The 24527-nt window shown below is 40.1% G+C and overlaps 1 protein-coding gene across 2 annotated transcripts in view; it reads left to right on the top strand.

The window, feature by feature from the left end:
• GRID2 (glutamate ionotropic receptor delta type subunit 2) overlaps positions 1 to 24527 on the top strand; it is a 1102902-nt gene that overhangs the window by 665744 nt on the left and 412631 nt on the right. For both annotated transcript variants that reach the window (XR_014472933.1, XM_083179104.1), the window contains exon 6: positions 1831 to 2004. Coding sequence is in view for 1 of the 2 variants with exons in the window: in XM_083179104.1 (XP_083035230.1) it covers positions 1831 to 2004 (174 nt within the window). In the remaining variant the exon portion in view is untranslated. The remainder of the gene's footprint in view (positions 1 to 1830; positions 2005 to 24527) is intronic.

Genomic DNA, 24527 nt, shown 5'->3' with positions numbered 1-24527 from the left:
TACTTGAATATATTTTATGCTCTAAGGTTTAGCGCACTCTGAATCCATTTGTTGATTGAATAAGGTCCCTGCGTGGACCGAAACGTCGACACGTACACTATGGGCGGTATTTAATGTGAATACCGGTGACGTGCAGCGAATCCTGTTTAGGATTCGCTGCACATTCGCCACTGCTCGCGGCGAGGCTCCGGTGTTCAACGAGTCAGGGGCTCACTGCCCCTGACTGGCGAATTTGAGCTCCTGCGGCGGACGCCGCAGGGAGCCTGAGGACGGTGGCAGGCAGGGAGATCGAAGTCTCCCTGTCTGCCCCAGAACATTTGTGAGGGGGAGGTGGGCTCCCCGGGTGCCAGGCAGCACAGGCTGCCCCCCGGGGGTGCCAGCAGGGGACCGGGTATATTCACTACACCCGATCATGCATATGTAATGATCGGGTGGAGTGAATATATGAATATCTAATGAGCAGCTCGACTCCGGCCCCCTGCTGGCTGGTCTGTGTAAAAAATAAAAAAATAAAAAATATATATTTTTTTAAATTAAATATATATTCATGTGCTTACAGCACATGAATAAAAATAGCATGCCCCTCCTCAGAATAAAATTCCAGATTTTATGACACCAATTGTAAAAAACAAAACACTTTATTTTAAAAGTTCACCTTCCACTTCACCATAAAAAGATAGCGATTGCTACTCGGTGAATCATGGCGAAAAAACCTTGAAATGTATTCGCCATCTGGTCATTGAATAGGGTGATTCACCGTTTTAGTCAGAAATTCGCCTTACAGCACAAAATCGCCATAAAAACCTGGCGAATCAGCCTCATTGAATACCGCCCTATGTGTGATTAAAACTTCTTTGGATATGATAACAGCCTGGTGAGTGCTCTCTGCAAAAATGGAAATATATTTGGAAGTGGTCTGATTGACATATCTTTCTGAGATTGACACCCCAGCATAAAAGTGGACTGATATATGTGCTGTGCCACTTATGCCTGGACTATATATATATATATATATATATATATATATATATATATATATATATATATATATATATATATATATATATATATATTGACTGACACGCACACACACACACACTGGTTATTGAGCTTTGTGTGCCAGTGCTGCCATCTGTCTTTCTCTAAAAGCAACAATAAAAGAAAAAAAATGCATTTCTCTTGAGTAATATTAGAGTATAATTATTCTTCTAATAATTTCTTAGTTTATATATATATATATAAATACTTCTAACAGACTGCAAGTGGAACAAAATTAATTCAGAAAATGTCCATTAAAGATTTTCTTATGATTAATTCATCCTTCTCCATATCAATAGTTAACACATTGTTCTGGGTAATTGTTTTACCTTGTAAGTCCTTGGATGTAATTTGTTACTATAATACGCTTTTCATTTTGTTTCAGGACATAATGAGGACATAATTTGTGATATATGTAAACAGATAGTCTTTGTTCCATTTTATATGCTGCTTTGTATATTAAGGAACTCTCAGGGTGTCATTTGTAGCATTATTTCTATAATAATTTTCTTTAATATGTTAATAATTCGGTATATTTCATAATATTATTTGTATATATGTACTTTACATTTGATAAAGCAAAGAAGAAAATGTCTGATTATAGTTAATCCTAAAATATGCTTTAAATCTTTATGCCAATAGTACTTTCTAAGAGACAGCAAACAAGATTAGCCATGCATATTACATGTATACAATATCATTTAATCAAAGAAGATGTTGTTATGGATGACAAACTTTGTTTGTATTGAAATATAAATTCTGAGTTTTCTATATTTTTTTTCTATTTCACAGGAGATAAATGATTTGGATGTACAGGACCTGGTCAGAAGGTCGATTGGAAGGTTAACAATTATTCGTCAGTCCTTTCCAATGCCCCACAATTCAAGTCAACGCTGTTTCCCTGGCAACCACCGAATATCTACTTCGCTCTGTGACCCAAAGGACCCATATTCCCAGAGCATGGAGGTATAGCATTTAGCACAATCTGCTTTTTACATGTTTATTAAAACATCCCTCTAATATACAGAAATTCCATGTACAGTATGTACAGTCTACTTTGACTGGATGGCAAAAATCATGACCCACAAAGAAAATCAATACTCAGTAGGATAAATATTCCATGCATTGTCATTAATGAAGCAAACATTTATTCTATGGCAATAAAATCATTTCTCTAAAAGATTAGGCAAACACAATGTTTAAATTAGGAAACAAACTAATCTTTTTTTCATGATTCATTTGTAAATGTAAGAAAACAACTGTATTTTCTAAACAGTAAAGTGAATGGAAACAATGCAGTAATTATAACGCTGAATAACATTATGTAAAATTTGTATTTTGCTGGAAAAAAAATTAACAGCAGCTGTTTTAGTGTGTTGTTGAATATCCTTTAATTAGCTGTGCACAAACTGGGGAATTGAAATCAACGCAAAGTTTATACCAAACTGTGATTTAATTATGAGTGCATGAGATTTTTTCTGCCTGAGCAGTACACGCATGAACAATATAAAAGGACTGATTAAGAGGTGGACACAAAGGGTTTGCAATCCTGTGGATGTCTGCATAGCAATTACTGTTGTACTGTATGTGCATCTCAGTCACTCTATGCGCTCTTCAAGGTGGTCTTATGACGGTGGTTGCAATGTGACTTTGTATGCAGATTGAACTATGGGTGTGTGAGCAGTGTGGCCGTTCCTCAGGGCCCTGAAAGTTGCACTGTTGCTGCCCCATCCGCCCATTTGGCTGGCAGGGTGCCTTGAATGGCACCCTGCAGCTATAATCTCTTCAGCAGTGCCTCCATAGGCTAAACATAATCCAATTAGTGCCTAACCCTAACTTCTTTTTTGATCTGCAAGTGGTTTTCTCTACTTTCTATGTTCATTTCTGACAGCTGGCATGTGGAGGCCCAATGTTTTCAACTTGGCAGGGACTGTACTATTTTGCATACATACAACTGGAAGTGACAAAAGTACTTTGTGAGATTACACTGAATAATTTTATGTGCAACATTTGTATATCTGTTTGAGAGTAAGGGGGTATACAATGAAGTTCTGTTTTTTTCACCTATCTGAAAAAAGCCAGCACTAATTTGCCCCATAATATTCAATTGCAAGCATTTTTGGATTTTTTTTAGTACTTTTTACCCATGCCTTTTCACTTTTTTTGGAGGGGGGGGGGGGTATCGGCAAGGGCAAAAACGGACCCAAAATTGATAATAGGATCATTTTTTATCAGATTGATTCATGTGATGCTGCTGCCTCATACATATTCGGCTGCCGTACAAATATGTATAAAAACCGATACACGTAGGAACGGGTACGAATGGCTACAACATCGGAAAATACTGCATGAATGAGAAGAATATGACAGCTTTGTAAATTTGTCGTATTCTCCATTTGTATTTTTGGGTCATATACTTCCGATCCCGTTCTTACCTGTTTGTACATGGATCGCCAATATTAGTAAGTTTACCTCTAGGTGTACAAGGATACAACTGGCCCAAAAAAGTTCTCAGTAGCTCATGTACTATACAGTGTGTTCTTGAAGTAAACAAGCATCTACATTCTCAAATATTTTTTGTCTAACCATGTATCTGCAACTAAGTGTTATTTAAATTAAATATATTTTTTTTTGCTAGAATTTTAATTACAACCAGGAATAATCTTCCTCCTGCCCAACATTTAACCACAGCTGTGTTAATGTAAATGAACCAATGTTACAAGTGATATTTAGGCCCTCAAAATGTAAATAATCTATTATGTGTTTTTGGAAACCAGGTGCATTTCAATGTAAATGTCATATGAAAAGAAAATGATGTTAGATTACAACTCACTAACTAATAACCAATCAGTAACATGCAGTGGCGTAAGTTTGTCCCAGTTGCCCGGAGGCAAGATGAATATTGGTGCCACGCCCACACACACACACCGTTATTCAAAATATATATAGTTTGTTATGAAATATATATTATATACTGTATAAACATATACAGAGAGAGAGAGAACAGATATATATTTCAGAACTCAGCCACAGAAGTGATTTTGATGGCTTTCAATTAATGGATTTAAACTGGCAGTGGTGGAGAGGTGCCCCCTTGAGAGCAGGAGCCAGTCGGCAGATGCCTCCATTGCCTCCCAGAGTTTTGCCTCTGGTAACACGTATAAAAGCAAATCTATGGAAAGCTTCTATTACTGTTTTAATTTTACAACTTTTGAAGCTCATTGTAATCATAGGGTCTAATTCAGCATACTGTAAATGGTAGTTTTGCAAGTAATAACTTATTTCATTAGCATACGGGGGGAAGCCCAGCACAGAGCAAGTCCGGCCTGCATGTTGGGTCCCTCCCTGCGTTGCGATTGCAAAACGTGCAATTGCATTGCACTGATGCAAACATTTCACTAGACAGCGAAGTGCAGCTTGACTAAGAAGGCAAATGCCAAGTCACCATATTTTGAGTCAAGCGTATGCGTGTGACTTAACGTAACTGCTGTGGACTGCACCATAAACAGTCTGGACATGCATGCATCACCCACAACGTTGCCTCACCACCCTATCGCCACCCTCCTGCTCCACTTCGGTCACTTGCGGGTTAATGCAACTGCAGTCTAGGGGCTGGCAGTTTCAAGGCTAGCGCAGGCATGCTACCACTTTTACACATGCACAGATTAGCAAAATCACCTAATAGCGATTTTTGCTGATCAGTGATCCATTCTGATTTAGGCACATAGTTCCTTACGACAAATAGCATTTATTATGCTTATAAATTTTTTTTTAACTATTTAAATTCAGTAGGAAATTTACTTCGATTGTTTAGCAGAAATTAGTAGCTGTATTTTTGCGCTGTGTCACTGTATACAAGGCATTCTGTTCCAGACAAGAGATATTTTTGACATTTCTCATGGTTGCCAAGCACATGTCAGTTAACCCAATGCTGATTTGGCAGAGAAAGCATTTGCCTTTGGCAGTGCAACTCCACTACCGTAATCACAATCTCACACAATCATCGACTATGGTTCCATATTTTCAAAACTGTGTTTGAAACTTTGATCATGATCTTTTAATTAATCATAGAGTTTTTGTTTACAATGAACATCTTAATGATATTATAATGATAGGTCCCCAGCATGTTTTCTTTTGATTTCATGTCTTACCCTATTCTTAAGTATTTTGTAAAGTCTCTTGAAAGAACTGCCTGCTGTTATTACAATTATAAATTGATATTTCAGACAAACTATGTAATCTTTAATAACTGGTGAAATAGTATAATTAGTAAGTCTAAACAAATCTGTTTTCTTTTCCTTCTGCCATGTTGTATGTGATAAATATATGTTGTTATAAGATATGTTTAATTATACTATTGCCTGGTGAGTGTGTCTGAGATGTTAGCAATATAATGTACTGTTGTCAGTACAAAGAGACATGACTTTAAGCTTTCGACTAAATAGTATTACTGCTGTATAATCACTGCAGCTAAAACTTATAGAAATATTAAACAACAGCTGTAAGGTGTGAAACTTTTGCACTTAAAGGAGGAAACTTGAATTCTAACAACAATTAGAGCTGGCTAAGGCAGTTTTAGGCTGCTGCCTATGGTGCCAGGATCTGGTGCCAGGATCTGCCAAGCAACACTAAGTCATAGTTGTTATACTTAATGCAAGTGGAGACTGTGGATTTTCTACCCCAACACTGGGTATTGGTGGTTGGGCAATGTGGGGTTGGGGGGGGGGCAGTAGTTTGAAGTTTTGCCTAAGTGTCGAGAAATCTTAAAATGGCCATACTTTAGAAGGATTATAGGCCTCAATGCATGATTTCAACGAATCGTGCGAACAATTGTGTGCACATCATGAGGTATTTTTATACGATGACAATGCGATGTCCTGTGGGTGGAGAGGTCGCTCCACTGATCATATATGCTGCACATATGTTCAGTCAGGATAGCTTTTTTTCAAAGACAATGAGCACTCAATCTTTTTTGAAATGTTGACCTTTGAATAATTTACATATCAATGTGATGCTTCAAAAAAGCTGACAAACCTTAAACACACACACACATCTAAAAGCTAATTATTTAACTTTTTAAGATTAGTATCAGGGCTTAAAGTGGTCCTGGAGAGGTGGGGGAACTCTGTTCCCCTAACACTAACACCCCCCCCCCATTAGACCAGTGCCATGGAATTTGTGCCCTACCACCAGAAAAGGGGATAATGGTCTCACAACACATGGTAGCACAATTGTATACACGTTACACCGCATGTAGTGCCCTTGATTTATATAAAATCACACAGTAATGCCCCTTATACACATAACGTCCACAGTTGTTCATCTTTACTATACATTACATACACCATGCCAGAAGAAGAAGCCACTGGGACAGGCTTTTCTGTTGCAATTACTGTTCAGGACTGTGTAGAGGTGGAACTCAGTTCCCCTTACCATTAAAGGTGGTGGAACTCAGTTCCACTTCGTTCCCCCTCACTTTAACCCCTGATTGGTAAAGCTTTTAAATCATGCCAGCCTCAATGTTCTTCTGATGCTACTGATTAAATGGTTTGCCAAGGCTAAGAAGAAATACAGATGTGTCCCTATGCGTCTGTCCTTAAATTGCAGCAAATAGCCCATGTTTGGTGTGCCACTGACTACAATATAGGTGTCTAATTCACTTATTAATGCAACAAATGTACAATGAATCTGACACTAACCTTTGTAAAATGGAAAAAGACAGAGGACCAATATCAGAACGCCATTGCACCATGTATTGTTGTGCATAATCTGTGACTTTTTACCAATTCCTACATGTACTAATGTGTGGGTCTATAGAAGTGGAGATATTGTACATAGAAATCAATCAAATTCTTGTTATTATCTTCTACAAGGTGCTAGATAAATGCTAAGTATAATCTGATTGGTTGCTATTTGGTAATATAAACCCAAACTTTGGAGCTGGGGGGGTGCGATTCTAACTGGCACCATCAGATTCCTTCTGCAGGGTACGGGCCCTGTGATTAATCCACAAGATTGGTTTCACTATAGCACGGTGACAACTACCTGTTTGCTGGCGCTGCTTATTTAAACATCCCTACCAAGGGGCATTCCCTAAAGGTAAAAACAATACCAAAACATTATGGGGGGGTTCCAGTTAGCTGCAATACAATTTTATACATGAAAATTGTAGTTTTGCAACAATTTTATTTGGGCCCAAATAATTCCATGCAAAAACACATAAGATCCATGAAAAAGATGCAGACCTATGTGTTTTCATAGCTGCTTTTGGAAAAAAGGATCCTTATCGCAGAAGGCTTCCCACATTAGTGCTGATATCAGGGCTAATTGGATAGCCCCTGAGAGGTAATCAGTCATGGTAATTTACCTCAGCTAATATGATCGCATCCTACAGTCAAATTCATTGTAATCATCAAGGGCCAAGACCATACATCTTTACTACAGTACATCTAGAGTTAACCAATCTTTAGTAACCAGACATGAAGCTAACTTGATTAGTGTGGGTTGTATTAGGAAGGATTGAGTTCCACCAGAGGATTCCAATACTAATATCTAACTGCATGTGTGTGTGTGTGTGTATATATATATATATATATATATATATATATATATATATATATATATATATATATATATATATATATATATATATAGGGGATCAAATGATCAGGCGGCACTCTCGGATTTGTTGAAAAAAACTTCAGTGAAAATGTATTGCTCCGACATGTTTCGGGCAGTGTATGCCCGTCCTCAGGGATCAGATCCCTGAGGACGGGCATACACTGCCCGAAACATGTCGGAGCAATAAATTTTCACTGAAGTTTTTTTCAACAAATCCGAGAGTGCCGCCTGATCATTTGATCCCCTGCATTGGGACCCACGGGTCCATACTGGAAGGCACCGGGTCAGCAGACATTTGGACCTGCTTTTGGGAGTGCCGGCCAAACACCCAAGTATATATATATATATATATATATATATATATATGCAATGGGTACTTGTTTCCTATCTGGGCGCCCACTAAGTAAATTGAGCACCATGCTATTCTCCGTAGTGAAATCTGATCGCATCGCATCGTACACATACACGATATTGAACGATGCGATGCGATGCGATGCGATCCGATTCAATTTCCCATAGGAAACAATGTTAAATGGCTCAATTTAGCCAAATTATCATAGGAACAATAGTAAATGGGCCAAAAACACCCCTGAACATTGAAATGTCCCCCCAAAAGTAGTTGACGCCACCCCGCCATCAACGTGAACCCGAAGCGTGGCGAGCGCAGCGAGCCCGCGAGGGGCGGCGGTACGCGTCCTCCGACCTTTTCATGCCCTACTATCCACTAGGGCGTGGAGTGAGAATAGAATAGTGTGGCGAGCGCAGCGAGCCACCGAGCCCGAAGCGTGGCGAGCGCAGCGAGCCCCGCGAGGGGACGCGGATACCTTCACAGGTAAACGCGTCCCTTTGCGGGCTTCCCAGGTGTCCGCGTCGCCATGGACACCTGGGAAGCCCGCAAAGGGACGCGTTTACCTGTGAAGGTATCCGCGTCCCCTCGCGGGGCTCGCTGCGCTCGCCACGCTTCGGGCTCGGTGGCTCGCTGCGCTCGCCACACTATTCTATTCTCACTCCACGCCCTAGTGGATAGTAGGGCATGAAAAGGTCGGAGGACGCGTACCGCCGCCCCTCGCGGGCTCGCTGCGCTCGCCACGCTTCGGGTTCACGTTGATGGCGGGGTGGCGTCAACTACTTTTGGGGGGACATTTCAATGTTCAGGGGTGTTTTTGGCCCATTTACTATTGTTCCTATGATAATTTGGCTAAATTGAGCCATTTAACATTGTTTCCTATGGGAAATCGAATCGGATCGCATCGCATCGCATCGTTCAATATCGTGTATGTGTACGATGCGATGCGATCAGATTTCAGTACGGTGCCGTACGTAGAAAACCTGGGCGCCCAGATAGGAAACAAGTACCATGCAATGTAACCACCAGAAAGGTTCACAGTAACAAGAACAAATGAATGAATTCACCTGCAGTTCAGTTTACAAAATGTAGAGACATTGATATACTCCTATATGAGTGTTGTCTGTTTAGCTCCCTCTCTAAAAAATCCAATTCAATCCATGAACCAACTACATAAACCCTGTTATTCTTTCAAATGAACAATTTTCTTCTGTGGTATAAAGTTATAGAGATGCCACACATTTGGCAGGCTGCCCTCGGAAAGTCAGCACAGATGTCAGTAGGGGTTGAGATAGATAACAGGATTTTCAAGTTTAGTTGGCTGAGAAGGCTAACTACATCTATAAGTCTAGCTACATCTACACATCCAGAACTTACAGTACATTCCCAATTTGTTCTCCTAATCGACTCTATCTCTCTTCCAAGCACTTTACGTGTAAAATCTCTTCCTATTCCCATGACTCCATTCTAATCAAGTGCTGTAATTCCCATGAAAAACATGCTTTAGCCAAAGGAGCTCAAAACAGGTGGCACAGGGATTTTTCTGGCTGGGGAATGAAGTGTGTCTGAAGTTTGGTTACTGTGGAGAATGTAGACAAAGGCAATGCATAATGTGGTTTATCAATTATAGTCTTGTGTGGTTGAAAGATGGGTTTAACTGTTATGTTTCTGCTTTATAAAACATAATGACAAAAAAATGTTGTAGAACTGTAGGTGGAAATTGATTGAATGTAACCATAGTTTATTGCATACATATGCACCTGCTTGGGGTAAAGGGTGTGCAACAGCACTACCCACCTGGGCATATTTAATCCACCCCTATGGACATAGACTATCCACCAACCCATGTCTGCTCATATTATAGTTACCCGCTCTATTCAGATGAATTTAATAATATGGTCTCTTCCATGTGAGCAGGGTGAGATGCCAGTAACAGACACTGTAGGTTTGGCTCTTCACTGCCTAAGGGTTGTGCAGGTGTACACTTCTGCACACATATGCGTGAGATTTACTCCATGGGAAAAACATTACCAGACTTGCATGAACTCTTTGGGCCGCATTCAATGCGGCCGGCGAGGGGGTTAAATGGTGAAGATTGCTGAAAACAAGCCACCCTCGTTGTTTTACCAGCTGGCCCGACGCTCACCCTAGTAAACATTCCATGCATGTTGTAGTGATTCATGCAAGACAAATAAACTTTAACCTTCAGGAAGATGATCACCTACACTATATTAGCAATATTACAAATTGTGAATTACAGGTTCACCCATATCTGAAATGCATGAGACCAAAAATAGTTTGTATTTTGAATATTTCTGTATTTTGGACTATTTGCATAACATAATTTAATAAGTTGGGGATGGGACTCAATTTAAACATAGAATGCATTTATATTACGTCATTTTATACAATATTTGGAATAATTGTGTGCAGGAAACAGGTGGGCACTGAAGTCATGTGACATCTGCTGCTCGTCCCAAGCAGGCATTGGCCAGTCTGCATTCCAAGGGAATGGAAGGAGGCGGAGAGTGGGCTGGGGCATTCCCTGCCCCAGCCCACTCTCCGCCCCTTCCTGTGCAAATGCGCATCAAGTGTAAAACAAACAGCGGGTCTACTCGTGCGTGTTTTGCAGATACGCATGCGCAGACACATAGCATCCGTCACTGGCCCAAATACGGCCCATACTGATTGAACCTGTGTTTGGGATAATATTAGGATCATTCTTAGCCAGTTTTGATAAAATGCAAGGTACTGTGATGAACTGTAGGTAGTGTTCCGTTAGAAATGTTAACCTTTATTGGAATAAATAACATAACAGGGAACACCACATTCCAATACATCATATATATTTATATTTCATATTTTGTAAAAATAGTAATTATATATTTTTAGAGATAAAACGATCTCTAAGCAGTTGGTGATATTGTGTGCATGTTTTGGTCTAAAACATATGGTAGGTATTTTTAAGACCAAACAATATTAAGTTTAAGATTAAAAGCAGCACAGGACTATTCTATTGGCAGATATAATTAGGTATAATAGTGTATAGTTAGGCTAAAGTATATTTATGCTGTCTCTGGACCGTGCATCGGGATTGCAAGGTAAAAACCTGTGCGATCTGCATGCAATCTTGACTATGTAGTCAAAATCTAATGTCAAATCTCACCGTGTGTACACAGCATTAGCATTGCTGGTGTTATTTGGCCAGTCGCGAAGCTAAACAACATGCATCTATTTACATAAAGTTAATACAGGAAAGACAATATTATTTTTTCTGGAGATTAACAGCTGAATTGTAATCTTTATACACTCATTTATATGTAGATTGCATTGTTATACTGTAAAATAAATGCAAAATGTAATCAGCAGTTATTTGTATTTCTTTGTTAATGTTTACGTAAAAATCAGTAAATCTTCAATTGCATAAATAAATAAGCAAAAGTATTTCACCTCTACAACTGTAGTCAGCAGAATTTTCACGTATTTGGTGAATGCTTTCATGTTTGAGAAAGCTTGCATAACTATACAAGAGTCAATTATTCCCAGATGTACTGCAAATAAAGAAGGATATGGAGCAGAACAGTTCATAATTAATAGTCTATCTCTTAAGCAATGAAAGGTTTAGTGAACCCACTTCTTCTTATAGCACAATAAATAGGCTAGCTCATTCCTGTTGAGAGTAGTAAAAGTTATAAATCAGCTAGACATATTCTTTGGAAAAAAAAAGTTGTATTACTATAAATGTCATTGAAAGAGTAAAGGTCACATGGTGCTTTCATTTACATAGATAAAGCCAAAAAAGTCAGATGAATGCATTTCAATTTCTTGATACCAATGACCACATAGCATCACTATAATTTAACTTTTTTTGGTACTTGTTTCCTAGAATGGCGCCCACTAAGCAATTTGTTTATTGGGCTATTCTGCGTAGGGAAATCGCATCACATCGCATGGGCCACTTTAGGGACATGCGATGTGTGATGCGATTTTCCTATGTATTTTATTCACTGCTCTCTCAGCCCCGGGCCATTGCATCTGCCGCAAAATCGCATGCGATCGCATGCGATTTTATAGGGTGTGCGATGCCATGACATTAGGTATACAATAATATGATTGTATGTCCCCCAAAATAGGTTTAACACACCCCCGCCCACTATCGACGCCACCCCGAAGCATGGCGAGTGGTGGTGGAACGCGTCCTCCGACTTTTTCATTACCCCACTATCCACGTCGGCATGGAGTTGATTTTATATAGTGTGGCGAGCGCAGTGAGCCACCGAGCCGGAAGCGTGGCAAGCGGACGCGGAATACATGTAAAGTAATCCACGTCCCCTCGCCACGCTTTGGGCTCGCTGCACTCGCCACAGTATATAAATCAACTCCACGCCGACGTGGATAGTGGGGTAATGAAAAAGTCAGAGGACGCGTTCCACCGCCCCTCGGGGAGCTCGCTGTGCTTGCCATGCTTTGGGATGGCGTGGATAGTGGGGGGTGCGTTCAACCTATTTTGGGGACATACAATCATATTATTGTATACCTAATGTCATGGCATCGCACACCCTATAAAATCGCATGCGATTTTGCGGGACATGTGATGCGATGCGATATAGTGGGGTACAATGAGAGAAAAAAACATTCAAAAATTGCATCGCATCGCATGCCACTATAATGGCCCATGCAATGTGATGCGATTTCCCTACAGTGCCGTACCTAGGAAATCTGAGCACCGTGCTAGAAAACAAGTACCCTTTTTTTATATTATCTCATAACTAAATCTCCCATTTTTTAGGAGATGGCAAAAAAAAAGCATGTGCCACTTGCCATTTTGTAAAAACATGTTTGTCTTTTGTTTTTGTCTTTATAGTAATAAAACAATTATAGATTTTTCCCCTAATCCTGAAATTTGGGAAGTCTGGAAAAATGAACCGGTTGAAACATTTAAAGTAGTAAAAAATCAGGAAGTCCCTGAATAAACTATCAGAATTGAGACAACACTGTCTAGTAGTCCAAAAACTAAATAAAAACAAAACAAAAACAAATTGGCACAATGTCAGAATAAATTGTATTTGAAGAAAAGAGTGCACACTCATTATATTTTCTTAGCTTTTTCTTCATATAATATAGTTAAAATAGACAAAAAAAATGATATTATAACTTTCTATCCTCGAAACTAGTGTTAATAAGTGCTAAATAATGGATTTTAAGAGTTTTCAAGACTCCTTTTCACCTGCATACACCTCAAAATACTTCCATTGTCTGGTCAGTGAATTGGCTTTAACGGAGGTAACACAGGATATATTGAAGATACTGTATATCCTATTTACCTTTCAATACCAATCTGGCCTTTCTTGGTCTATTCATCAAGCTCCAAAAAATATAATATTTTTGGAGCTTGACTGCGGAAGTATTCACCAAACTGCTTACCTACAATATTATGAGCAGGGCCTCTTCACTCATATGCCCTTCCTTCTTTTACCATCTCCATACTTCCTTTGATGGCATCTAATCCTGCAGTTTATGCCACCCTAATACTAGTATTGTTTGCTGATGCAGAAATGGTTATATACTGTACCCTGTACTTGCCCTATACTTTCTTGAACTGTAAAGCACTGTTTTGTTTACTTTTTATAAACTCTGTAACAGAGTGCTGCGGATACCTTGTGGCACTTTATAAATAAATAATAATAATAATATGAGAAATAGTCCCAGATTGCAAGAGCGTTCCTCCTGGATACATCTACCTGGCTCCTTCCACTGGATTTCAGGGCTTTGTGTACCAGCATGAACCCTAGTTAGGCAGATGCACCAACACTGCTCAGTCAGATTGACAGTACTAACTTTCACTGCTACAAAGTCAGAGTAGAAAGATTCATGGAGACAGTAGTTTTTCAGCAGGTCAGTTGTATTTTCCATCTTCAGTTGGTGTTTGCTCCTGCTCCCAGTGAAGCAGTTCAAGCTTGTGAAGAGGGATCCAGAAGGATTCCTCCATCCCCATCCAGTTCCTTCTGCTGGAGGTCAGTGCTTCTTGCACTATCATGAACCCTAGTTAATGCAGGTACACTAGCACTGCCAGTTCAGACTCTATATTGTGTACTTTCAGTGAAAGGATTCATGTACACAGCTGATTTTCATATTAAGTGTCTGTGCCAGAGCAGAGTTACATTTGTCCCTCAATAATGTACATGATGGGCAAATGTAACTCTGAACATGATGAATATGCCACATATTTTTTTATTTTTTTTGTTTGGACCAAGAAAGAGTTAAAAAGGATTTAAAAAATAAGTTTGGATGAGGAATTACAAAACGGTAAAAAAAAAATATCAAGCTTGTGCAATTTTGTTTTCTTTTACCTTTTTAGTCTAATATGAAAGGGTCTTTTTTCATTGAGACCACTGAAAGTTATATATTACCACTCCTGGTATCCAATATTGTTCTTTACTACAGCTAGAACAGTGCAATTGGCTAGGAAGAGCTCTAGCATAAACAGTAACAGAAAATTCTTGACTTTTCTCCATAAATATGTCATCTCTGCTCTAACCAACTTGAGGCTAGCTTTCATTCTAGCAGGGGAATGTCTGATTTGTAACTACATTTTCTGTAAGATTAGGAGAAGCTAGTGTCTAAATGTCATCATTAGGGGTTTTTTTTTGGTATATATATATATATATATATATATATATATATATATATATATATATATAGGAACAGAGGTGCGGCACTCAGGACTTTCAAGAAGAATAACGACAATACAGTGTCATAAAGTCCGACTTTATGACACTGTATTGTCGTTATTCTTCTTGAAAGTCCTGAGTGCCGCACCTCTGTTCCTGTAACCTGCTTATCCTGAAGCTGTGAGGGCACCTGCGCCAGTAATCTGCTCATTAAGCTGGGAGTGCCGGTCCATGCTGCATATTATATATATATATATATATATATATATATATATATATATATATATATATATATATATATATATATATATATATATATATATGTAAAAAGTACAGGATCGAGGCGGCACTCCAAAGGCTTTTTATGAAGTCAAATATTCTTTATTGAAAAAAGAGTGTCACATCCGACACGTGTTTCGGGCAACGCAGGCCCGTCGTCAGGGATAAAACACAACCACAAATGCATACCCTTATATACGTAAAAACCCCACCCCCAAACATTAACACACAGTGCTTTCACCTGTGTCCGTTCCCGGTTTCTCTTACTCTCAGCGCGTATACCAATAGGGAGTGTGCGCCCAGTGATGCACTCATCACTCAAATCCTGGAACGCACTCTTTCTGTTACCAAGGTAACTATGCGTCTCAAATGGACGCTGTTGTAACTATGCGCTTTTACCGGAGAGTGTTGATTTTCGGGTACAGGCACTGTGAAGAAAAACAGTCTGTTTAAAACCAGATACTTGTAGTGTAAGAAGTGCTGTTATTGCACTATATATATCCACGTGATAATACAACCATATAAAATGTATCTCTACATATATTGTACCGAAATATGTGAATCAAGTGAAAAAATACAAAATACAAAAATCAATGAAATTGAAAAACGTGTATAAAAGGTACATGTATATATAGAGAAATATATGCATGAAAAATATGTATAATTACCAACACAAAAACATACAAATAAAAATAAAAATAAAAACAGGCATGAAAGAAAAAACACATATACTTTCAAGTACACAATCATAAACCTATCATGTCGGGTTAACCAGTTGCTGTAACCCTATGACAACATGGTATATATCTCTTACTGACAAAAAATGTATCAATGAGAGATGTTAGGTTATTATATTTATTCAGTTTATAATGTATCTACAGGAAACAATGGAGACCTAAGTTCTCATTCAATCCCCGAGGGGCAATTGTGTCTAAGCGGAATATCCATTTACTTTCCAACTGCAATAACTTCTTCCCTCTGTTACCACCTCTGCTGGACTGGGGTATGTGGTCGACAATTTTCGACCTGATGCTGGCAATGCTATGGCGGGCATTTGCGCAGTGCCTCGCCATAGGTTGATCACTTGTACCAGTTTTTATTGCTGCACGGATAGCAGACCGATGGTTTGCCATCCTCTCTTTGAATTGGCATTCTGTCTTGCCCACGTAGTATAACCCACATGGGCAAGACAGAACATAGACCACCCACCTGGAGGTACACGTCAAAGGAAACCTGATGGGTAATTTTTTCCCAGTGTGTGGATGATTAATGGTGCTGCCCACCAGCATCGATCCACAAGTGGTGCAGCCGATACACCGATAACAGCCATTTGCACGTGTGAGAAAATGATCAGTTGTTGCCACCTTGTTCAAGGGGGTGACATCTAGTTTTACTAACAGATCTTTTAGATTTTTTCCTCTTGAATACGCTGGCATAATGTTAGTGTTAGCTAATGTTTTCAATTCACTATCAGTCTGTATTACAGGCCACAGTTTTTTGGCCTTTCTGGTAAGATGCTGGCTTGCAGTGGTATAACGTGTTACCCATGGTATACGATCCATGGTTGCCCGTTTGTTTTTATTAACCTCTAAAGTATCACTCCTGGGTATGCTCAACACTTTTTGTTTTGCTTTCAACAAGTCATCGATTTTATAGCCCCTTTGGCAAAATTTTGTCACCATCTCATCTAAGGTTTTTTCAGTCACTGCTCTGTCACTGGTGATCCTATGTACCCTTAACATTTGAGAAAAGGGCAATCCCTGACGTACTGGAGCAGGGTGAAAGCTATCATGTCTGAGAATCGTATTTCTATCTGTTGCTTTCACATAGAGAGATGTTTTGATGGCATTATCAACTATTTTGATTTGAACGTCCAGGAAGTTGATGCTAGTGGTACTCAATGTGTAGGTAAGTTTAACCGGGCTCTCAGATCTATTCTGTGCTTCCAATAAATCAACCAAGGCCTGTTCTGTCCCTGTCCACAGAATCAATAAATCATCGATGTATCTTCGATATAGCAACACACTTTGGGATCTGAGTTGGGCAGGCAGCAAGTCCTCCTCCACTCGGCTCATATATGCATTGGCGTACGATGGGGCCACATTGGACCCCATCGCACAGCCTAGCCTTTGTAGATACACGTGACCATCGAAAAGAAAAAAATTTCTGGTTAAGACCAGAGTTAACAATTTTACAAAAACATCGATTGGCGGACCGCTGTAATTAGGGTTGTCATTAAGTAGCCATTTGACCGCCTCTATGCCTTCCTTGTGTGGGATGCATGTATAGAGGCTGGAGACATCTGCACTGCACAAGATGGTATTTGCAGGCAGAGTCCACAGTCCCTCCAATGTATTTATAAGGTCAGTTGTATCCCGCAAATATGAGAAAACTTTTTGAACACATGGATTTAATAAGCTATCGAGGTATGTTGATATTGGTTGGTAGAGTGACCCCCTGGCAGATATAATGGGTCTGCCAGGGGGGCATTGCAGACTTTTGTGAACTTTGGGGAGTGTATAAAAAATGGGCATAATGGGATAATTGCTAGTTAATGCTTTTTGCAAATCAGGTGTAATATATGTGTCAACCACTGCTTTTTTCAGCACATTATCCAATTCTTCTTTAAACACATTTGATGGATCATATGTCAAACATTCATATACCGATGTATCGGATAGTTGTCTCAGGCACTCCTCCATATATTGGGTGAGGTCCTGGACAACCACCGCTCCCCCCTTGTCTGCACTGCGTATAACAATATCATTCCGTTTACCTAGTTGTCTAAGAGCCAACTGCTCATGATGCGTCAGGTTTTCATAGTTACGTGTATTCTTCAAATGCGTGGTACCTGATAGATCCATTACTCTTGAGAATGTTCTTATCGATGCATTATTGCTATTAGGATCAAACTTCGATCTAGGTTGCATCTTTTTCAACTGGTCAGGTATCTCTGTCTTTGCAGCATCGATGGTAGGTATAGTAGTTTTAGAAAAATGTTCTTTTAATCTCAAAGTCCTGTTGAACTTGAAATTATCGACCTTCCACTGAAAAGGATCGTGTCTGACAGTGGGAATAAAAGAAAGTCCTTTTGATAATAATCCCATTTCAACATCACTGAGGGGTTTGGAAGATAAGTTGAACACAAGGCTTACTTCACTTTGGTTTTTCTTTTGTTGCTGGTTTTCCCTTTTGTTTTGGCCTCCCCTCCTTGTGCGCCTAAAGGGGGTTTTAGGGCCGCCCTGGTGCGGACTCCTAAAGGGCCAACTGAACCAGTTGAAGTAGAAGGTAGCTCCATGTCGCTTGCAGATGTACTTGACCCTTCATAGTCAGTGAATCTTCCTCGTCCTCTGTTTTGTCTGTAAGGCATGCGTCGTTCACCAGAAGGTCTTGTACTGCTTAGCCAAGGATACACTCTATTTTGTTCATAGTCTTGTTGGACTTTGCGTTTTTTATCATGTTTAAAATGGTAACAGAAAGAGTGCGTTCCAGGATTTGAGTGATGAGTGCATCACTGGGCGCACACTCCCTATTGGTATACGCGCTGAGAGTAAGAGAAACCGGGAACGGACACAGGTGAAAGCACTGTGTGTTAATGTTTGGGGGTGGGGTTTTTACGTATATAAGGGTATGCATTTGTGGTTGTGTTTTATCCCTGACGACGGGCCTGCGTTGCCCGAAACACGTGTCGGATGTGACACTCTTTTTTCAATAAAGAATATTTGACTTCATAACAAGCCTTTGGAGTGCCGCCTCGATCCTGTACTTTTTACATAAAGTGACAATCTGTCACAGGAGGGCACCGGAGCACAAACTAAGGGAGCTGAAGTGAGTGCCGGAATCTGCTGGTTTTCTATTGTGGAAACGTCCTGCCATAGACGTTTTTCTTCAAGGCACCTTCTCCAATTAACTACAATTATCCAGCTTCTATTAACACCTTGTTCGTTGTGGAGGAAGACTACCTTTCTCAGGATTACAATACAGGCATGTATATACTGCACTTTCATGCATCCGTGATTGTCTGACATCCTGCTGCTACATTTGTATTGGCGTGACGCTGATAGCCAGTAATAGACTGTGTCGTTTGTCCTTACATCGCTTCGTGTGGTTGTGTGTAATATAATGGATTCCAGTGAGCCGGGGGTGAATATTGCCCAAATTGATACTGGTGATTTCTATAGTATATCGGACATCGAGGCTGAGCACATCTTGCGAGCATGTAACTCAGAAGTTAACCCTATATCATTGGATTGTGATGATCTATTTAAAGACTGGTTCTTTCTCAAAAAAAGAGAAGTGGACTATATATACCATGCATCTACTCTTGCTGAGTATTATAAGGAGAAACACATCCCAAGGGGTTTTCGCGTGCATAATGCACCAACAATCGGCCGCAACAGCGTACCGTTCTGTAAACGCTGGGTAGGAGTCCTTAATAAATGTGCAATGGACTTACTCTTGCTTGTAATCGAGGAGTCTACGAAAGAGTTAACAGCAGCAAGAGTTAAATTGACAACGTTTGAAAATGCACACAAAGAAAAACTTACTAAAGACACCACCACAGATTGGAGCGATAAATTGGACAAAAAAATCGAACAATACACTAAAGAACTGATCAAGTTTAAACATGATAAAAAACGCAAAGTCCAACAAGACTATGAACAAAATAGAGTGTATCCTTGGCTAAGCAGTACAAGACCTTCTGGTGAACGACGCATGCCTTACAGACAAAACAGAGGACGAGGAAGATTCACTGACTATGAAGGGTCAAGTACATCTGCAAGCGACATGGAGCTACCTTCTACTTCAACTGGTTCAGTTGGCCCTTTAGGAGTCCGCACCAGGGCGGCCCTAAAACCCCCTTTAGGCGCACAAGGAGGGGAGGCCAAAACAAAAGGGAAAACCAGCAACAAAAGAAAAACCAAAGTGAAGTCAGCCTTGTGTTCAACTTATCTTCCAAACCCCTCAGTGATGTTGAAATGGGATTATTATCAAAAGGACTTTCTTTTATTCCCACTGTCAGACACGATCCTTTTCAGTGGAAGGTCGATAATTTCAAGTTCATCAGGACTTTGAGATTAAAAGAACATTTTTCTAAAACTACTATACCTACCATCGATGCTGCAAAGACAGAGATACCTGACCAGTTGAAAAAGATGCAACCTAGATCGAAGTTTGATCCTAATAGCAATAATGCATCGATAAGAACATTCTCAAGAGTAATGGATCTATCAGGTACCACGCATTTGAAGAATACACGTAACTATGAAAACCTGACGCATCATGAGCAGTTGGCTCTTAGACAACTAGGTAAACGGAATGATATTGTTATACGCAGTGCAGACAAGGGGGGAGCGGTGGTTGTCCAGGACCTCACCCAATATATGGAGGAGTGCCTGAGACAACTATCCGATACATCGGTATATGAATGTTTGACATATGATCCATCAAATGTGTTTAAAGAAGAATTGGATAATGTGCTGAAAAAAGCAGTGGTTGACACATATATTACACCTGATTTGCAAAAAGCATTAACTAGCAATTATCCCATTATGCCCATTTTTTATACACTCCCCAAAGTTCAAAAAAGTCTGCAATGCCCCCCTGGCAGACCCATTATATCTGCCAGGGGGTCACTCTACCAACCAATATCAACATACCTCGATAGCTTATTAAATCCATGTGTTCAAAAAGTTTTCTCATATTTGCGGGATACAACTGACCTTATAAATACATTGGAGGGACTGGGGACTCTGCCTGCAAATACCATCTTGTGCAGTGCAGATGTCTCCAGCCTCTATACATGCATCCCACACAAGGAAGGCATAGAGGCGGTCAAATGGCTACTTAATGACAACCCTAATTACAGCGGTCCGCCAATCGATGTTTTTGTAAAATTGTTAACTCTGGTCTTAACCAGAAATTTTTTTCTTTTCGATGGTCACGTGTATCTACAAAGGCTAGGCTGTGCGATGGGGTCCAATGTGGCCCCATCGTACGCCAATGCATATATGAGCCGAGTGGAGGAGGACTTGCTGCCTGTCCAACTCAGATCCCAAAGTGTGTTGCTATATCGAAGATACATCGATGATTTATTGATTCTGTGGACAGGGACAGAACAGGCCTTGGTTGATTTATTGGAAGCACAGAATAGATCTGAGAGCCCGGTTAAACTTACCTACACATTGAGTACCACTAGCATCAACTTCCTGGACGTTCAAATCAAAATAGTTGATAATGCCATCAAAACATCTCTCTATGTGAAAGCAACAGATAGAAATACGATTCTCAGACATGATAGCTTTCACCCTGCTCCAGTACGTCAGGGATTGCCCTTTTCTCAAATGTTAAGGGTACATAGGATCACCAGTGACAGAGCAGTGACTGAAAAAACCTTAGATGAGATGGTGACAAAATTTTGCCAAAGGGGCTATAAAATCGATGACTTGTTGAAAGCAAAACAAAAAGTGTTGAGCATACCCAGGAGTGATACTTTAGAGGTTAATAAAAACAAACGGGCAACCATGGATCGTATACCATGGGTAACACGTTATACCACTGCAAGCCAGCATCTTACCAGAAAGGCCAAAAAACTGTGGCCTGTAATACAGACTGATAGTGAATTGAAAACATTAGCTAACACTAACATTATGCCAGCGTATTCAAGAGGAAAAAATCTAAAAGATCTGTTAGTAAAACTAGATGTCACCCCCTTGAACAAGGTGGCAACAACTGATCATTTTCTCACACGTGCAAATGGCTGTTATCGGTGTATCGGCTGCACCACTTGTGGATCGATGCTGGTGGGCAGCACCATTAATCATCCACACACTGGGAAAAAATTACCCATCAGGTTTCCTTTGACGTGTACCTCCAGGTGGGTGGTCTATGTTCTGTCTTGCCCATGTGGGTTATACTACGTGGGCAAGACAGAATGCCAATTCAAAGAGAGGATGGCAAACCATCGGTCTGCTATCCGTGCAGCAATAAAAACTGGTACAAGTGATCAACCTATGGCGAGGCACTGCGCAAATGCCCGCCATAGCATTGCCAGCATCAGGTCGAAAATTGTCGACCACATACCCCAGTCCAGCAGAGGTGGTAACAGAGGGAAGAAGTTATTGCAGTTGGAAAGTAAATGGATATTCCGCTTAGACACAATTGCCCCTCGGGGATTGAATGAGAACTTAGGTCTCCATTGTTTCCTGTAGATACATTATAAACTGAATAAATATAATAACCTAACATCTCTCATTGATACATTTTTTGTCAGTAAGAGATATATACCATGTTGTCATAGGGTTACAGCAACTGGTTAACCCGACATGATAGGTTTATGATTGTGTACTTGAAAGTATATGTGTTTTTTCTTTCATGCCTGTTTTTATTTTTATTTTTATTTTTATTTGTATGTTTTTGTGTTGGTAATTATACATATTTTTCATGCATATATTTCTCTATATATACATGTACCTTTTATACACGTTTTTCAATTTCATTGATTTTTGTATTTTGTATTTTTTCACTTGATTCACATATTTCGGTACAATATATGTAGAGATACATTTTATATGGTTGTATTATCACGTGGATATATATAGTGCAATAACAGCACTTCTTACACTACAAGTATCTGGTTTTAAACAGACTGTTTTTCTTCACAGTGCCTGTACCCGAAAATCAACACTCTCCGGTAAAAGCGCATAGTTACAACAGCGTCCATTTGAGACGCATAGTTACCTTGGTAACAGAAAGAGTGCGTTCCAGGATTTGAGTGATGAGTGCATCACTGGGCGCACACTCCCTATTGGTATACGCGCTGAGAGTAAGAGAAACCGGGAACGGACACAGGTGAAAGCACTGTGTGTTAATGTTTGGGGGTGGGGTTTTTACGTATATAAGGGTATGCATTTGTGGTTGTGTTTTATCCCTGACGACGGGCCTGCGTTGCCCGAAACACGTGTCGGATGTGACACTCTTTTTTCAATAAAGAATATTTGACTTCATAACAAGCCTTTGGAGTGCCGCCTCGATCCTGTACTTTTTACATAAAGTGACAATCTGTCACAGGAGGGCACCGGAGCACAAACTAAGGGAGCTGAAGTGAGTGCCGGAATCTGCTGGTTTTCTATATATATATATATATATATATATATATATATATATATATATATATATATATATATGTTAGGCATACTTATTTGTTATAATGTTTGTTACATATTTTGCATGGCCATAATTGAAATAAATTTGCAGTGACTTTTGGATACTGCTACTGATCATCAATCTTCAAGCAAATAGGGCCATATCTTATTAGACACTTTAATCTTAGGGCTATCCTTTTAATGTTCTTTTCTTTGTTTAAAAAATTTAATATTTCGGAGAAATACGCATGCAGGGCCGGTGCAAGGCACCAGAGCGCCCCAGGCAAGTCGGGTGGGGGCGCCCCGGTGTCTGCCGCCCGGGTACCTGTCCTGCGGTGCTGTAAAGCTGGCAGCGGCGGCGGCAGCAGGGGGTCCCTGCAGTCAATAAGAAATAACGAGCGATATCCGCCGGGCTATGCGGAAGCGCTTCTGTTTTGGAAACACTGGCCGCACGGCGCACGCTGATTGGCTGAATCTCAGCCAATCAGCGTGCGGCCAGTGTTTCCAAAACAGAAGCGCTTCCGCATAGCCCGGCGGATAGCGCTTGTTATTTCTTATTGACTGCAGGGACCCCCCGCTGCTGCCGCCAGCTTTTACGCACATATACGCCGCAGGACAGGTACCTGGGCGGCAAGGGGGGGGGGCAAAATACCGACCTCCAGTGGCCGGCGCCCTAGGCAAATGCCTAGATTTGCCTAGTGGTGGCGCCGGCCCTGTACGCATGTGATCCGGGATACAGTACCTAATTCTTTGGGTATTAACAGCTTAAAGCAGATATGAATTGACATTGTCTTTTGTTCAAGCCCTTCTTTCCCATTACCGATTACTTACAGGGCCAGATTATGGACTGTATAGGCCTAGGGCTAAAAATATTCCATTGCCTATTGTGAAAAGCACGGGACTGTGGTCACTGGCATGGGGCCATGTACTTTCACTACACTATTATCCCTAATAGACATGTAATTACATTTTTTTGTGCGGAAAATAGAGGTACAATAAAGTAGTTATTTATGACTGACTTAGTGGCCTGTTGGCTTGTCATCTTCAAGCTGCCATGATGATGGGCCTATTTTTATGTGCCCTAGAGGTGTAGTTTCATCCTCCCCATTGTTTCTATGGCCCTATTTGTTAAACATAATATAATGTTACATATACTGATAAAGTATACATGGCATATTGCAATACTGTATGTTACACTTGTAATGTTTAGTGTTGCACCCGTATGCTGTAAATATTATGAAGTTTAATGTAGTATATTAATATTAGTGATGCAAGGATTATTAGTGATATTCACTGTGATATGTTTGCAGCGGGTACAATCTTTCTCTGTAGGAATACCAGTACTTGCCTGCTGTGCCTGTCCAGAGAATACATTTGCTTTGTTTTTATTCACAATGCTACACCTGTCTTTTTTATAACAATGACAAA

The sequence above is a fragment of the Crinia signifera genome, chromosome 1, assembly GCF_055691185.1.
Source record: "Crinia signifera chromosome 1, ASM5569118v1, whole genome shotgun sequence".
Taxonomy (NCBI): domain Eukaryota; kingdom Metazoa; phylum Chordata; class Amphibia; order Anura; family Myobatrachidae; genus Crinia; species Crinia signifera.
The sequence above is the reverse complement of the archived record's forward strand: the minus strand, read 5'-3'. Positions and strand labels throughout refer to the sequence as shown.